This window comes from Lepisma saccharinum, chromosome 3 (assembly GCF_977018435.1).
Source record: "Lepisma saccharinum chromosome 3, izLepSacc3.1, whole genome shotgun sequence".
Classification (NCBI taxonomy): Eukaryota; Metazoa; Arthropoda; class Insecta; order Zygentoma; family Lepismatidae; genus Lepisma; species Lepisma saccharinum.
The window spans coordinates 34,363,266-34,377,229 of NC_139231.1; the positions used below are offsets into that span (position 1 = coordinate 34,363,266).

Below are 13,964 nucleotides of genomic sequence, written 5' to 3' on the forward strand. Positions count from 1 at the left end.
CTACTTAATTAAAAAAAATCCACTTTGCCACGCAATGCTGGTGTTTGATCCCCATGTATTCAACGTGAACTTAAGTATTAGTTTGTGTTGTTTAAGTATTTTGGAAGCATTGGGTCTGACTTTATGAGTATCACCCTGTACTGTCTGCATTGTACAGGGTGAGCTAGAAAAAGTGGATATATTTCAAAGGGTTATGTGTGAAATAGTTTACTGAATGAAATGCCCAATGACAATTTCAGTCCCTTTTTTGAATACTATATGCCAGAGATGTATGCTTTCATTTGATATGCACTTGGTGATGTTGTTGGGAGTGTGTGTGTATTGCGACACTTTCCCAGCAGCCATTTCAGTGCTACTGATTCTGTGTCAGGAAATGCAAACTACAACAGGTGTCCACCACCTTACAAATTAAATCACTATTGTCCTACGGATAACAGGAAACCAATTACCTTCCAGTTATTTATCCAGCTTTGGTAAGTTTGCATGTGTGTTTATTCTGGCTCACTCAATGGCCAAAACATGCGTTCGTATCTGATACAAAACTTGAAGGGCTAGATAACTATCACAGAGGAATTTTATTATTTCATTTTAGGTTCATCCAGCCTGTGCAATGAAGTTCTTCGAACTGCCATAGATGTTATCCATGGACTTCCTCCCCTGTCCTTAGCTAATGAAAGTCAGATACCATCTGTTGGCTTGCACAGTCTGCAGGAAGTGTCCAAATTTTTGCATAATGCTGCCTTACCATCTTCTGGTGCAGATCCAACAGGTTAGTAAGAATTTTTTGTACCTTTTCTTTCCCCTTTGATTAAGAATTAAATTATGTAATGAGGATCAACAGTGGTTCTTAGAAGTTTCCATAATTGCTTTGCATATTACTAAATAATACAATAAATCTTATTTTTAAAGTGTTTTTTATTCTTCTAGCTGTGTTTTGTTGTAGCTCCCCAGAACATTTCAAAAATACACTGAAATGTTGTTAGAAAATGTGTTGTAACTTCTGGTGTATAGAATGTTAAATTTAACTCCAGACTTCCCACAATATGCCACATGGACACTGTTGCTGATGCACTCATGTTGTGCGCTGTTACACACTATAGTTTTATCATTATGTTACTGCAGTATGGCATGAAACATCGTCTTTTTTATTGTGTGTGTGTCATGATGACATCATCACATGGTTAATTACTGATTCTTAAAGAAAATATTCAGCAGTTGTAGCATTTTATTAATTTCAGGCATTTAACGTTCATCATTAGGGTTTGGATTATTATGACCTATTCAGAATGTGTGTGGGCCAGTAGCTCCACATTCCTCCTGTGTGCCTTCGAATTTTACCTTTTTTGTAGCCTAAACAGCTGAGAATATGATCTAAAAATATTGCTAACAGTTACCAAGTATGTCTTCATTAAGAACTTGAGAAAAAAAAAAAATTCTGGAGTAAAGTATCTTGTACAACATATCGCTGACAATATAAAGAGAGAAAATATAAACTGAATTAATATTCTTTGGTGAATAAAGGAAGGATTTCAGTTGGTAGGTAGGCCCTGGCCCTCATGGGCTGTTACACTATGGGTTATTTTTTTATTACCTAAGTTCCTGGGTTCAAGTCCCAATTTCATCTATTTTACAGTACATTCCTTGTAAATTTCACTTCACTTAATCCTAACATATTTCTCAGAAACTGGGAAGTTCCTGTTTTCATTTCTCGTCATGGTCGAGGCCTCCCCGATGGCGTAGTGGTAGTGTCGTCGCCTTGTAATCAAGATGTCTCGGGTTCGATACTCTGTGGAGGCACATAGTGGTTTGGATTCCACTTTAAACTGTAGGTCCAGTCCCAATTAACCTTACTGTGCATAAAGTGGACTTAAAACACTAAATCAACCAATCTTATGTTAATATCCTCTTACCTATGCAATCGAATGCAATTTGTGACATTCAATCAAGCTAAGTCATACACTTACAAAGTCTGTTCCGGTGTACCACAAGGCTCCAATCTTGGACCATTATTCTTTCTATTATACATCAATGATCTACCCAAAATTTTTAAATACTCAAAATGCTTACTTTTTGCTGATGACTTAAAATTGTATAAAGTAATGAAAGATTCAAATGATGCACGTAAGTTGCAAAAAGACTTGGAAAATGCACAAAGATGGAGCATCGAAAATAAATTAAACTTTAATGTCACAAAATGTTTTGCAATAACTTTTTCCAGGCAAATCAAACCCAATATTTATCAGTATACAATGAATAATCGTGCATTACAAAGAGTAAATCAGATAAATGACTTAGGAGTTACATTAAATAATAAATTATCTTTTGGAACACACATTGATCAGATTTGTAATGATGCTTACAGAACGTTAGGGTTTCTAATTAGAAGTTCACAAGACATGCATAATGAAAGAGCTCTGACAAGCCTGTTTAATTGCCTTGTTCGAACCAAATTAGAATATGCAAGTGTAGTCTGGTCACCTTACGCTCAATGTAATAGCAAAAAGATAGAAATAATTCAGAAGAAATTTGTTCGTTACTTATATTACAAAAAACACAAAAGGTCATCTTTTCAGGATCAGGTATCATATAAACAAAACAATTCAATTTTACACCTCTGTACGAAAGGAGAGTAGTATCACATCAATTATTTTTATATAAGTTAGTCAACGGGCTGGTTGACAGTCCAAGTCTCCTCCAAACGTTAAAATTTAATGCTAAGTAAATCCAACTCAACAGAACACCAGAATTCCCCCATTCTAAGACTATGTATTAAACATAATGAAATAGTCAGAAATGGTGGAGACTTGGATTTCGCTATGCCATTCATGCAATTCCTGTCCGTCCTTCGAAGAATATCATGAATAAATAATAAATAATTATAGATGTTTTCTGTGTATATGGGTATGTTTGTAAATACAATTTGCCTGTATGTGTGTATATTTGTTTATATATGAGTATTTACATGTATATAGTTATAAATGCCTCAGTCTGTATATAGATATGTACCTTGTTCTACTTCAGTGAATATCATTTTTGGATTTATGTTATCTAGAATACTTGTGCTGGTGTTCTTTATGAAACGATTATTGTAGTTTTGCTCTCCTTTTTCTTCTATTGTTTTTGTATTGTTGGAATTATAATTTTTTAATTGTTTAAAATATATATAGATGTAAGCCTATTGTAATTGGAGCGAAAGCTCTGTTGTGATTGTTCATTCATCACTCATCCTCATTGTCATGATTAGCTAAAAAGTGGTAGAAAGGAGATGGTAAACAACAAAATATAAATGCAGTTTTGGTATTGGCAAAATCTTCATGTTGGCCTATCTCTAATGCATTTATATGGCCAACAAGACTAGCATCATGTTCACAAAAGTTAGGAACGTGCTTAAATTAACTAGACTTCCAAACACAGGCCAGCATATAAGTAAGCATTGCCTGTCATAAATGTCCAAGCCCTATTCAACATCTTCAATGTACATTATTTGAAAGTAATTTTCATTTGAACATTCAGTTAATGCTGATGAATTTTATTCTTGTTGCAGGACAAGTGCTTGCTGCTGAATTGCTACTGAGTTTAGCCTTGCAAAGGGGCTCACTAAGTTATTTGCTGCAGTGGATCGAGATGGCATTGAGTGCTTCACTTGACAAGACTATAGGAGACAAAAACTCAGATGGACAGAAATCTCAATGTGCTTCTGGTGTAGCTGACAAGTCTGCGAGCGGGATGATACATATGAAGGTTTTCCTCGATGCCTTGCATCAAATGCGCAGTATTGCAGGTGGTTTAAACAAAAGAAAAACTAAGTATGATCTGAATGTTCTGGAGAGTGGACTAGTACCATTGTATCAAGCAGCGATGTGTTTGATGGAAGAGGTGAGCTTAGAAATGAATTGTGAAATATTAGTGTAATGGAAGCCAGTGATATCCCTCTGTCATGGGGGCAGATTACTATTTTTTAGCAGTTCATTTAAGATTTACTGTTAGTTTTATATGCCTATGGTGGAACACCATAGGTGAAGTGGGAAAGTATCTGTAGTGTTTTTTATATAGTTTTTGCAAGTTTCATGCAGTATAGTGTTGTTTTATAACGAAAAACCAAACAAATGTGATTTTGAAGCTCTCTTTTTCTTATTATGATTTCAAATCTCATTACTTTGTTTCTTCTCATTAATTTTCAAAACTGTTTCTTTATTACTGTTACCGTATTTACGCGTGTATAATGCGCGTGCGTGTATAATACGCACCCTCATTTTTGATGGGGAAAAGCAACAAAAAAATATATCTCGTATATAATGCGCAGTACAATTCAGTATCCAGAAATGGCTTTCTTAGCGTCGGACTAACATTTACGTATTTCATTTAAAATTAATCAGTAGATCATAAAAACGATCTTTTCCTCCTTTCGTACGCATCAAGCGGGAGGGTGAAACGTGTGTCGCTGCCGATTGTTTGTGAATGGGTTCGTGAGGCATGGAACTCCATCTCCCTTGAAGTGATGATCAAAAGTTTTAAGGTAACGGGAATATCGAACAAGATGGGTGGAAGTGAGGACATTTCAGACTGCTTGTATTAGTAAGTGGGAGTGAATGACGAAATTAAGTGTAAACGTTATTTATTTGTTTACGTGAGTCAAGCCGCAATAGCGCAGTAAATATACAGTAATTATTTATATTTGGTAAGTGTTGACGTAATTATTTTACCTTCATATTTGTTACAGTCAACTCTCGATACAACGACCTTTCATAGTTCCCAGGAAAAAGGTAGTTATTTCGAAGGGGTTGTTATTGGAATTTGCACCAAAAACTATTATTAGGTGATAATCAGGCAGAATGAATGTTGGATTTAATACGGGTCTACTAGAGCATTGTCTGTTACAAGATGAACTGGTGAGATACGATCTCTCGGAAGATCTCACCTTTCTAGGCACAAAAAAAAGGGGCTGTAAATTTCGTTTTGGTTCGGCTGTGTAAAATACGTCGTAAAAATGTCACGTTTTCCTTCCTTCGACCAACTTCTAATTCACCCCCTCCCCCATTCCAGGGAGCAGTCCTTCCTCTTGCTCGACTTGCATTGTAAGCCAGCCTGAAAAAGGAAACAGGCAACTTGCGATCTATTTGCACCCAATGCGTATTCTAAGACACATTGAACAGTGTCGCACTCGATAATCATTTTGGTTTGGAATTAGATTTCACTAAAGTGAAACTGTATATTTAGTCCCGATTAGCCCAAAAGCATAAAATGAACTCAAAACAAGCTTTATGAAACCTGCGCATTTTCAGATATCAAAATGGAGATCTTTATTTACTCTCACGTTAATCGACGATAATCGGTGTCAGCTTATACATTGAGCATTTTTTTAAAAATTGTTCGCAGCTTACACATTGAGGTTCTGAAGATAAAGGTGCAGAACATGAAGTTGTTTTAACTCTTCTTTTTCTTTCTGAAGATCGAATTTCGTTATCGTCAAATCAAAACAGCTTTGCGAGATACCAAACAATGACTTGCCTTCGCGCTGGATGAGTCATTGCTGTTATCCACAAGCGACAACTTCGCAGATGCTAGACAAAACACTGGCGCCAGTTGCAGCGTAAAAACAAGGCGACCAGCTGCAAGTTCGAGCAACAGGTGGTCAGGGAAAATCCTTCGTATTTCAAAGATAACGCAACTGTCGAAGGCTGAACTTTTATCAGCTGTGTGAAGAAGAAAGAATAAACACTTTCTTTACGTTTTAACTTGCAACAGACAATAATACGGGCAATATTTCAATACAATAGCATTAAAAAAATTAAAAAAATAGGACCTGAATTCTGCAATTATTACATTGCCGTGCAGACCAGTGGCGGAGAAAGCTGGGTTAGGGTTTTTTTTTTTTAATATTTTTTTTTATACTTGTCCTATGGTTTTTGTTCGTTTTCAAGAATGCATCCAGAACTAGTTGACCATTTTAGAAGTCAAAGGAAAGAAAGAGCGGTCCACTTCCTCCCTTGCCTGTAATCAGCCTGTGTACACACACGAGTAGAAGAAAAGAGGGAGAAGTCACTGCCAACGGAACACTTTTGGCAAATATTAGGACATCGGCACAGTCATGAAAATGTAGAAAGTGGTAAACGGGAGTTATGATGCAAGTAAGATCGAAGTGAACTTTTGCGGAAACCTGGATGAAAATGCATTAAGAGTGTTGACGATCTTTAGTTCGCCTATGTGGCTTTGATTATCTATAACAGTTTCACTTCTTTATGAAGTGTTACAGGGAACAAAGAATACGTTTTGAATGAAAGCGATTACCGGAAGTTGTACGCTACAAAGTCGATTTAAAATAACATCCAAGCATATTCGATCTCTTCTCATGTATCCAAGAGCAAACGAAATCACAAAGGCAAAACAAGCCTGGCATGTTATACGCAGTGACAGTGAAAAAAAAAATGCGTGATTTCATTTTGGCTGTCCGAATTATTCCATGCATAATATGCACCACAGTTTTGAAGGGCAAAATTTTTTTAAAAAAGTGCGCATTATACACGCGTAAATATGGTATATAGAAAATTGGATATTACGGTATTTAAGCATGTATAATGTGCATGCGTCTATAATGCGCACCCTGTTTTTTGATAGGGAAAAGTGACAAACAATTATATCTCGTATATAATGTGCAGTATAATCCAGTTTCAAGAAATGGCTTTCTTAGTTGTAGGTTGTAAAGCTATAGTTATTCTGATCAAGAGTGAATGAAATCATAACTATTCAATGAATCACTTGTTGCTATGTGGACCAAGAGGAGAAGAATATCACTTGTGTAGGCCATGAGTTACCAACCCACACCACTTCCCCCTTTCCCTCCACTGTGATTAGCATCCCACAGCTTTCACTCTAACCACCTTATTTATTCTGTAATAGTAGACAGCAAGATCAAAGTTATGTTATGGATTTGCAGTGCTCAGGAAGTTATTTTCTATTATTTCTTGCCCAACAAATACTGCTGACATGCATCCCATGTGACGGGACGTGCATTCTTGAATTCCGCCAGAATGACACTGCTTTTCTTGGTGTCGCAGAACATTACATTACAAAGTAAAAAATCGTGGGAAATGGCCTTCAAACTTTTATACGAGTTCTTGCTCATTCCTTTTTTACTTTTTCTAAAAAAACCTTCCAAATATGTACTTTTTTCGTGACTAACATAACATTTATACGAGGTACATTCAGGACCCTCAAATTAGCAGTTAGCAGCACAAGATTTCTTCCATTAAAGCATTTACACACTCCATATATATAATAATATTTGGCCAGTAATACATTTTAATTATTATTTTCTTTTTCTTTATCTTTTCTTTCATCCAAATTACCATAAAAATCAGAATGTTCCTTCATTTTATGATGAAGTTATTTCAATCGCATTTCACATTAGTGTCACTCTCTTGAATGGAATACTGTTGCCATATTCAGAAACTACAGGATTTAAGCTTTACAACGATATATAACATGATAGGGTTCCGTAATCATGAAAAATCAATGCAAGTGTCACAAAATCATGGAATGACCTTGTACGGTTTCATGTTGGCTGTCCGAATTATTCCATGCATAAAACGCACCACAGTTTTTGGAAGCAAAAATTTTGGAAAAAACTGCACTTGAACCGATACCGATGTAGATACTATCACCAATTCTCACCAATGCCGATACCGATGCTTGAAAAAAATTGTAATCATAAAATTGTTCAAAATATAGGTTAATGCTAGTGTTTATAAGTATTCCACTCTAATTATATGCCACATAGTGGTTGGATTACACTTTAACCTGTAGGTCAAGTCCTGATTAGCCTTACTGCACATGAAGTGGACTTAAAACAAAATTATATGCATCAATTTACCAGGATTTTTGCTTTAAATATTTGAGAATTACATCAGAATATTAAATTTCATGTTCGTGCAAAATACATCAGTATCAGCTCAGCCCTAGATATTATGTGTATTACAGGATATTTCTAATACACACAGCATTTACACACCCACCGCAAAATGACTTCGAACCTCATAACAAAAGCACAAAAATTCATGTGAAAAGCTATTATTAAGCTATTAGCAGCGGCGGCTCGTGACTTTTCAAAGATGCATGCTACAACTGATGCTTTTTTTCATGTACTTATAATGACCTCCCCCCCCACACACACACACATATGTGCTGGCTCGGTGGCTGCGAACGTTAAGTGGTCGACTTTCGATCTCGCCATCGAAGTTCCGGGTTGGAATCTCGGCCCGGGTATGGGTATTATTTGTGAATGCCCCTTCATTAATTTCATCATATCATCTCTCATCCTAATCGTCGCGATTAAACAAAATAGATAGAAAAGCATCGCAAAAGAGTACACACATACGAAGTGCAGAATCGACAGTGAAAAATGTTTTGTTTTACTTATCAACAAAGAAAAGAAAATAAGAAAGCTTCCATGCATTTACTCACCTATCGCCTGATTGTTAATTCTCTTCTGTTCTTCCTTGAGCAAAATTTTTCTATCACCTCAGCGTTGAAGTCACTCTTATTTGTCACCAGCCTATTCTCAATTGATAGCATAGCAAGGGCAGTCAAGCGGTCCTGGGCCATTGTATTTCTTAGAAAAGTCTTGATTCTTTTCAGGGAAGAGAAGCATCGTTCAGGTTCGGCAGTTGTCATCGGCGTTGTGGCTACAATTCTTAGTAAAATGGTAATTTGGGAAAATGTATTTTCCAAATTATTCTTTAGAATCACGTTCAAAAGAGGGATGGCTCCTTCTACAGAACGGAAGTCATCTCGTTCGTACAGTACGGAGAGTTCAGTATGCAACTTCCTTTTGTTAATGACTGGATAACTTCGGACTGCCATGTCCAATTCGCGTTCTGGAAAGTCATTCGTGTATTCCGGGAATCTTGAAGAGTTAATCAATTGCGCAGAATCCAAATGATTTGAGAATTCAAATCTGTGTGAAGCTTCGGTGGTGATGCGATCGCACACTTCTTTTGCATCTGATGTCAGATCTGATTCACGACGCCGTCGCTTATTTGCTTGGGTGGTTTCCGATTCTCTAGGTAAGGAGTCTACATTATCTCTTACCTTTTGGATGGTGCTCTTGAAAGCAGCAGTGGCATTTTTTACTTTTACTGTGTCGGTCTGCCTTGCTTGCAATTGATTGTATAGTATATCGACATGCGGCATAATTCTGTGAAAGAACGAAAGCCAGAATACAAATTCGCGATCCTCCAGACTGTGACGCAGGCCTCGGGCTTCTTGAATGGTTGTGCATGACGCTGAATTTTCCAAGTCATGCAAACAGTTTGCAAGTTCTTCTTGATATTCGTACACAACATTTACCGTACGCGACTTAAAATTTCACCGTGTTCTTGAGCCAGAAGGAATACGACGTGCAACCTCGGTTTTCAATGACAAGAGTCGCTGAGGTGAGCGTGAAAAGAACGTTGGAAATGCTGATAAGCTGCAAAAAAACACCCTAGCTGATTGATTTTGGGAAGCAGCTCGCTCCATTATTAAATTCAATTGGTGCGCATAACAGTGAATGTAATGAGCAAGTGGAAAGTGTTCTTTGATGCGAGATTGAACTCCATTTTTCTCTCCTCTCATCACCGAAGCTCCATCAAATGTTTGGGCAATTATTTCATCCGGTTGCTCACCAAATAAACTGTTCATTTCTTTCATGATGCAACGGGAAATTGCCTCTGCGTCCTGTCTGTCCGGATTAAGGAAGCTCCAGAATCTTTCGTGTACAACCCCCTTAAGTTCGTACCTGTATACGAGAACCAACTGCAACTGATCGGATACGTCTGTGGTTTCATCACACATCAATGCCACAAATTTTGCTACCGACATTTCTTTTACAATTTTCTCCTGGCACACCTCAAGCATACAGTCTAATAATTCATTTTGGATGGTTTTCGAGGTGCCTTTAAATACAGTGCTGTTGTTGAGATGTTCTTTAGCAGCGTTGTCTAAACTGCTGACAAAATCAACAAGCCCCAAAAATACCCCAGGGTTTGCAGAGGAATCTGTTTCATCGTGGCCACGCAGGGCCAACTCAAAAGCTCCACAGAACTTGATGCAGTCTATGATTTTTGACAAGACGTAGCGATTTTTTCAACTCGTTCATTATGCTTTTGAAGCGATTCTAGATAAGCGCTGCTTAACTGCGTTGCTATGTTGACAGTTCCGAGAGAGACAAAATTTAACTCATTATTCGTGTGCTTTTTGCTTTCACTGTGCTTTCTCATATATTCACTTAAATGTCCTAGATCTTTTACCCCTCCTTTAGACCACGAATCATTACTTCAAAAAAATATGCAAGGAAAACAGAATAATGCATTTCGAATTTGACACCCACAAAGCCATGGTTCACTATCGTACAGTTTTCTATTAAATCGCCTTTTATATGTAGCGTTCTTATCTCCCTTTGCATTTTGCGATAGATCCAAATCTGGCAACGGCCGTCCTAGCGCTTTTATTTCCAACTTTTCTTCAAGTGTTCTTGAAGAGAAAGGGCGCTGCAACAAAGAATCCACCGAATTCATTGTTATAACACACACTCACTTTCACTTCTAACAACAACAACAAAAAGCTAATCCTTAACAACAATGACCACCACTTCACGCACCACGCGATTTTAACACAATGAACCGCGCGGAAAATTTTTGGGTCTGGAAGCCGGGGAAAAAAACGGTACTCTGCAAATTTGTTTCTGGACGATTGAAGTGCTACATAAGCATAAGGAAATATATTTCTAGCATTTAAAAACAGGTAATTTAGATAAAATATAAAATTAAAATTTCCTAAACATAAATTACATAGCAGAATCCACTTTTGGAAGCAAAAAAGGCACGGACTATAGTTTCAGAGTTGCAATCTTTACAACTTACCACCGAAATAGATAAAAGGCTAAGGGGTAGTGTCAATTTGTGTTCCAACTTTTTGCAGGTGCTGCTAATGTATATGACATGTTACAAACATTGCATAAGTCTACACTTATAACGAGAGAACGTTTGAAAGTGACATTAATAAACGTTGTTCTGACAGAGGCAATAGGTTGTCGTAGACTTTCTTCTTATCCTGAGATGGCACACTTACCGTGCTGAGTCTGCCTGTAGCACGCTAGCAGACGATTTTACTCGAGCCGAGACCCTATCCACCGTACGAATCGAGGAGTGGGGGTGTACAGTATTCATGCGCGGAGGGATGAAAAAGGGGCGAAAACGTGCTGTTGAGATTCTATCACGGTGAGGTATTCCTTATAGCCCCAACAGCGCGAGGGAAATACGTGGCGCCGCTGTTAAATGTTGAGGCTCTTAACATGAGAAGTTTCAATTCACTTTAGGTCTTCATTAAACTTCTTGCATCTGTGAGATTTGCTTTTTTCTTCTTTTCATTTTAACAAATTTAGCAACGTGCTATAGCACGGTAGCACGTATTAAGCCGCCGCCGCTGGCTATTAGATACATCAAAAAATGCATACATTAGTACGTAGTCATGTTACCTTTACTTTTGAGAACCATTTGGATGCACTTGGGCATGGAATCACTAAGTCTTCGGAAGTAATTTAAGTCCATGTTAATGCACCACATTTTCTTCATTCTTTTCTGTCACCCTTCCTGTGTCAACTAACAATATGAAATGCACTTGCTTATCAGCAGTAATATACTGTTGCCAGATATGTTAATGCAGAAACAATTCCGTGTTCGAAACAAAACAACACTAGATACAAGGCTGTAAACTGATAGACCGCTTACTACGGCAGATTTCACATGAGGTCCGAAGTCATTTTACAGCGGGTGTATGTACAGACACACAAGGTAGGAAAATGCACCTCACACCTTTCTAAAACATGAAAAATTAACATTACAATGTGTTATTTCATATTTCATGTTTTCGTCAAAAACTAAATATGCATGCCTCTAATATCATTGGCTACTTACCTTGAAATCATCAATTTTTCAGCTTCATCCAATCAGTATTGTTGTTATGTGCTGTGAGTATGTTGTATGCAACCTTCATTTCATTTATGTAAAACAAAAGTACCAGTTTTGTTTCAGAAGTTATAATTCAAATGAATATCTTCATTTCAGTTGGTTTCACTGGCATGTGACTACACACAGTCATGCATAGGAGCTGAGTGCAGTGATGTTCAGAGTATGATGAGCTCATCTGATAAATGTGATGTTTATGTTTGGGGTAGTAACTCTTCACATCAGTTGGCAGAAGGAAGTCAAGAGAAAATTTTAGTTCCAAAATTAACCAAGGCGTTTCATGATGTTTTGCAGGTATGTGTTTGTTCCTTATACATTCATAAGTATTAAAGCATGCTTTTCATTTCATATGCACTGAGTCGTAATAGTAAATCAGTATGACAATGCAAGAAAATAAACAGTTATTTACAATTCATAGTATGTGTCAGGGTTTCAGACTTTTAGACTAGTGTATCACTAAGCCAAAATTCATACTCTCATACCACCAAGTAATGTTGTGAGGATTTTCAATGCTAACATTCAAATTTGCATGTTTATATTGCCTAATACTATTACTATTGAGTATACAATCACTAAAACTGTTCTTAGATTGCCTTCTTTTATTGACATTAAGGTAGGAACTAACTATAGTTATGTGTTAATAACATGCACAATTCATAATACAATTATTTGGCAAAAAACTGCAACTTATGACATGTTGGTGTGATTAATTGTTCATAAATGAAGCTCTGTGAGTTAACCTTATGTTAATGCTTTTTTAATGTAAACATACACTAATTTGACTTGTATTGCTAATGCAAAGGGTGGACCCATGTAACCAAGCACAGCTTCCTTATGTCTGGTTCAATATTTGTTAATTTTAGCCATATGTCTGATACAATGTTTAATTGATTCCTGTCATTCATCCATATAATATAGATTATTAGAACTAACTTTTATAAACAAATATAACACAAATATATAATTCCATGTGTCTTTTGCGCAATATTACTTTACAACAGAAGGCTCTTTTATGGTGACTGTACGACATTGAAATTGATAGTCATAGTAATATTTTGCGTAAGAAACATGGAATTATTATATATTTGTGTGGAAAAAAAATTCAACCATGTTTATGCTATGAACTTAAAAAGTGCATTATCACATAAGCCTTATGATTTGATATATTTCCACAGATAGAAGCTGGACAGTATTGCACTTTCATGATTCAAACCAATGGGAGTGTGAGTGCTTGTGGAAAAGGCAGTTATGGAAGATTAGGGCTAGGGGATTCAAACAATCAACCACAACCAAAGAAACTGAATATTGATGGTCAAGTCAAGAAGTTGTCATCTTCTAAAGGAAGTGATGGGCATACTCTCGCATTAACAGAAGGTGGACGGGTGTACAGTTGGGGAGATGGTAAGAATTGATCAAATGAGTGCTTGTCATGTATGTATCTATGTATTATTTGTAAGTATGTTGGTTTGTTTAGTGTTGCTTGATTCTCCTTGTTTTCACGTATTGAAGTATGTAGTTATAAGATTAGATTTTACATGTGTATTAGTTTAAGGCCAATTGACACGACCTGTGTTGTGTGAAGACGAATAAGTAGAATGGTCTTTTGCAACATGTCATGATACTGCACTTGAACTTTTCTTATTTTATGTTGTTTTGCTGTCCTTTTTGGCTCATTGCAACAATAAGAATGAATAAAAAGGTGATATTTCATGCCACATCTTGTCAACATATTAAAAACAACTGAGACAAGTCACAACATGTACCTTGTTTTCTTGGAATTACAAATTTGCTGATTGACTTCTGCTATCTTCAGGAAAAAAACTTGATCAGGATCACATCAGAGGAATGACCAGCAATGAAGCAACTAGCCATTCTTTTCACATGATCATGTGATTAAGTTTTGATACCTTTTACACAATTTTACCCATGTTATAATGTTTTCATTCATTCTTATCTTCCATC

At 36.7% G+C, this 13,964-nt stretch overlaps 1 protein-coding gene across 2 annotated transcripts in view; it reads left to right on the forward strand.

The window, feature by feature from the left end:
• LOC145984969 (putative E3 ubiquitin-protein ligase HERC1) overlaps positions 1-13,964 on the forward strand; it is a 309,625-nt gene that overhangs the window by 13,854 nt on the left and 281,807 nt on the right. For both annotated transcript variants that reach the window (XM_083118420.1, XM_083118421.1), the window contains exons 5-8: positions 593-769; positions 3,545-3,876; positions 12,102-12,296; positions 13,178-13,403. In XM_083118420.1, coding sequence (XP_082974546.1) covers positions 593-769; positions 3,545-3,876; positions 12,102-12,296; positions 13,178-13,403 — 930 coding nt within the window. The remainder of the gene's footprint in view (positions 1-592; positions 770-3,544; positions 3,877-12,101; positions 12,297-13,177; positions 13,404-13,964) is intronic.